The 3,591-nt window shown below is 50.6% G+C and overlaps 1 protein-coding gene across 2 annotated transcripts; it reads right to left on the reverse strand.

The window, feature by feature from the left end:
* Positions 1 to 368: 368 nt before the first annotated feature.
* Positions 369 to 3,390, reverse strand: ZCCHC12 (zinc finger CCHC-type containing 12). 2 transcript variants are annotated; one of them, XM_016202688.2, is made up of 4 exons: positions 3,304 to 3,390; positions 2,913 to 2,964; positions 2,599 to 2,743; positions 369 to 2,184 (listed from the first exon to the last, which is right to left on the reverse strand). In XM_016202688.2, exon 4 carries the CDS (start codon positions 2,087 to 2,089, stop codon positions 869 to 871), a length of 1,221 nt encoding a protein of 406 aa, XP_016058174.1. In that variant the 5' UTR covers positions 2,090 to 2,184; positions 2,599 to 2,743; positions 2,913 to 2,964; positions 3,304 to 3,390; the 3' UTR covers positions 369 to 868. The 2 variants fall into 2 exon arrangements, with proteins under 2 accessions (XP_016058174.1, XP_016058175.1); XM_016202689.2 differs by lacking the exon at positions 3,304 to 3,390 and having other exon boundaries at positions 2,913 to 3,078.
* Positions 3,391 to 3,591: the final 201 nt, after the last annotated feature.

The raw sequence follows: 3,591 nt of genomic DNA on the forward strand, positions 1-3,591 counted from the left end.
CACCCAAAGGAGGGAGAGCTGCCCCTCCCCAAAGGGACCAGGAATGGAGCCTCTGGACTCCCCATTTTGGGGTGTAACTTCAGCATCAGACTCCCCAGCCATCAGACTCCTCTGGATACATTACAGGAGCAAGCACTGGGGCATTGACAACTAGTGGGCGCCATAGTTGGGCTCAGTTGTAGAAAGGGGTTCTGCCCATTTACCTTTGGGAAATATTTCAGCCGATTTCTTCCCTTTTCCTACCTGCAAAGTGAGATTGCTAAAAACGCCACCCCAGGGTACAACCCCACCCCTTTATAACTTTTTACCATATTTCTCTTCTTCCCTTTCCCTTTACTTCTTAAAATAATACCACAGAGACATTAAAATAGATGCTGATATATATTTATTGATATACAAAGAAGCCCACAACATAAATTGTTTGGTGGAAAAATACAGACTATAGAACAGCACTTATATTTGAACACTTTTATCTGTACATGTATGTATCTGGGTACATCGGTTTAGGGAAATATCTAGAAGGATATTCATCAGAGGGTTGACAAGGATATTCATCAAAGGGTTGACATTATTATAAGGATAGAAGATTTGGTGTAATTTGTACTTTACTTTTTGTACTTTTTTATTGTTTGAAGATTTAACAGTGAGTTATACCACTTTCACAAAGAGAATAAAGCCATCAAGGAAATGGGCACACACAGAAAATAGACCCTTAGGCAGCAGAGGCGGGGGTGGGGAGCAAGGACAGAGGACAGGCCATCTTCCTCCACTGTGTTGGTATCCAAGACCCTTTGTGGATTAATTCATGCAGTTAGAAGCCCCCTCCCACAGTTTTCCCATCACTAGACTCTGAATATAGCTTAAGGGTTCATTTAAGGCTGGGGGCTAGCACCTCACTGTATTCAGAAGGGTCATCAGGTTCATCAGGAGCCTCTCTTGACCCCTCCTCCAGGTCCTTCAGGGTGATTATCAAATTCTCAAACACCTTGGCCTTGTTGCTCTCTTTGTCACAAGTTTCCTTGGAGTGCCCCTCCTTGCCACAATATGAGCAGTGAGTTGTGTATTTTCGCTTCCTGGCTCTACGAAAATCCCCAGGATGATCAATCTTATCTCCAGAACCCCCACTGGTGGAAGGAAATTGAGCCTGGGGACTGTCGGGAGAATCAATGACTACCACTTGGTCCTGAGGTCTGGCCCTGCGTCTGGGGGGAGGAGAACCCGAGGATGAAAGTGGAGGGTCCTGAGACTCCACCAGGATTACATCTTCATCGGAGTCATCCATAGTGTCATCTATCTCTATCACGTTGCAGTCAGCATTGCCGATCACTATCCGTAGGGCACCCTGAAATGCCACTGGGCTGGTTGCTCTCTCCACCATTGACTCAGATCTCCTGACCCGCTTCTGGTTAATAAAAGTGTCATCCCAATCCTCTTCCTCCCTTATCATTCTGATTAACTCCAGGAAATTGGGAAGACGGTCCTGCTCATTTGCATACATCCTGAGAAGACGCTTCAGCCTGTAGCGTAGGTCCCCATTCAGCTCAGCCCCTATAAGGAGTTGGTGCAAGCGGGTCTGGTTTGCATCTTTCTCAGCTATGATCCCTGCCTGAATAGCGTTCTGGAGCTGCACCTCTAAACGGATCACATAAAGGGAGACTTTCTCCCCTTGTGCCTGCAGGGTGTTAAAAAAATTATCCTGGGCAGTCACATTGCTTCCAGACTCCCCAAACACCAATTTCATTGAGTGCAAGAAATCTGCCACACTTAGGTTGGGGTTGGCTGCCTGGAGCAAATGCATGACCTCCCGGGCCGGGCCCCTAAGGGTTTTCATCAGGCGCTTCAGCTTCTCTTCCTCAGACATATCCCAATCTGGCAGGACCCCATTTACTTGGATCAGCCAGTTTTCAAAGGTTTCTTCCCCGTGGGCTGGCACCGCCCTCCCTGAGAACAACTTCATGTTTCTCTCTGCCATGTTGGCCATTAAAGGTCTAAGTCTACTCCCCAGGGACCTCAGCATAGAATGGGCCCACGGTGGCAAGGGTGGGTTCTGCCGCCGGCTATTACCCACGCGTGCAATGATGCTAGCCATGAACCACAATGATGAGGTATCTGAATATCAACAAGATGTTTGGGCTTTTTGGAAAAATCTAATCTGCAGGTGTACCAGGGGTCTCTGCCCTCCTCCTGTAAAAAAGAAAAAAATAGCGGGAGGGGGTAATAAGAGATTAATGAGGCTGCAGCTGTTTTCTCTCCCTTCCTGAATATCCTGCAGTACATTTTATATCTGCTGACTGCCCTAAAAATGTCCTCCAGGAGACAGGCAATTACAACCTCCGGGAGCCAGCAGGTGTGTTGGTGTTAGCAAGGAGCTTTGGACAGCCACATTTATTCCTCCAGTCCTTCAAGAGGGACAGCAACTGTTGCTTCTAATTCTAAGTGTAATAGTGTATGGAGCTGATGTTGGGCTCTCAAAATAGAGCACAGTGGTCACAGATTTGTGTGAATAAATAAGGTCTCATTAAGCTCATGGGTCTCAGGTCTCAACCACACCCCCTTCTCAAAGTGTCTCCCCCCTCCCCTTATCTCTTAGATTCTTACCGGAACTCAGGAACAATCGAGCGCCTTAATTTCACTATCAGCCTCTGCAACTGGTGGCCTCCATGAGGAAGCTCGTCTCCAGGGTACAGTCGATCTCGGTCTACCTGGGATCACGGATCCAGGACCTCAGGCGTCAAGACTGTGCCTACTCGGAGGGCAGGGCAGGGAAAGGAAGGGTCAGAAACAGACTCATCCCTCCCCCACCTCCACCTCTTGTTGCCTCTGCTGTAGCCAAGGGGAAATTCCCACCTCCTGAATACAAGCCTCAGCGACCCCCATCCCATTACATTTCCCCTTGGAAATCGTTGGCCTACCAGTTCTGCAATCAGCCGCACAGAATACAAGTTCGTCTTCGTCTTTGATGCCCTGCCACCGAGAAAGGGAATAGGAGTTGGACACGCACAGCTACATATCCCTCCCCCAGATGAGATGAGAGGATGAAAAGGGGGTTCAAGACAGCTTGCGGTTCTCTTCTCCTCGCCCCTTGCCTTCCTCCCCGGAAGACACCCCCCTCTCAATCTAGGCAAATCCTACCCACTAGGCAGCATCCTGTGGCAGCCCACCTCCTCCCTCAGCGCAGCCGAGCCACAGGAGTGCTCCTTGCCCAGCCTCACAGTTCTCGATTTTCCAAGCAGGGAGCCGCCCAGTCCTGACGGGGCTTCCCCTCCTCTGTCTGCGCCGGGGAATCGTGCCCCCTTTCTTTACCTGTGCTCCGCGGGTGGGCAGCGGCGTGACTGCTCTGTATGGCACCTTTGGCCTCTGCGGCCCTGCAAGGGGAAAGGATGGATGCGTCCTGGGCGGCTAAACAACCTGGGGCTGCTGGGACTGAGCTGCTCCGCACCGGCGCCAGCTGGGGGAGCCGAGTCAAGCAGCACTGTTCCCACGGCAGCAGCTGCTTTTATCCTCTCTCCATGGAGACAAAAGAGTGTGACGCGCTGCCGGCGCGGCCAATCAAATAGGCCCCTGGGTGGGGGTTGGGGGGCAGGGTTGCAG

Source organism: Miniopterus natalensis, chromosome X, assembly GCF_054644295.1.
Source record: "Miniopterus natalensis isolate mMinNat1 chromosome X, mMinNat1.hap1, whole genome shotgun sequence".
Classification (NCBI taxonomy): domain Eukaryota; kingdom Metazoa; phylum Chordata; class Mammalia; order Chiroptera; family Miniopteridae; genus Miniopterus; species Miniopterus natalensis.

Coding starts and splice junctions, on each gene's coding strand:
- ZCCHC12 (XM_016202688.2), bottom strand. CDS start 2,089: ATGGCTAGCATCATTGCACGCGTGGGTAATAGCCGGCGGCAGAACCCA.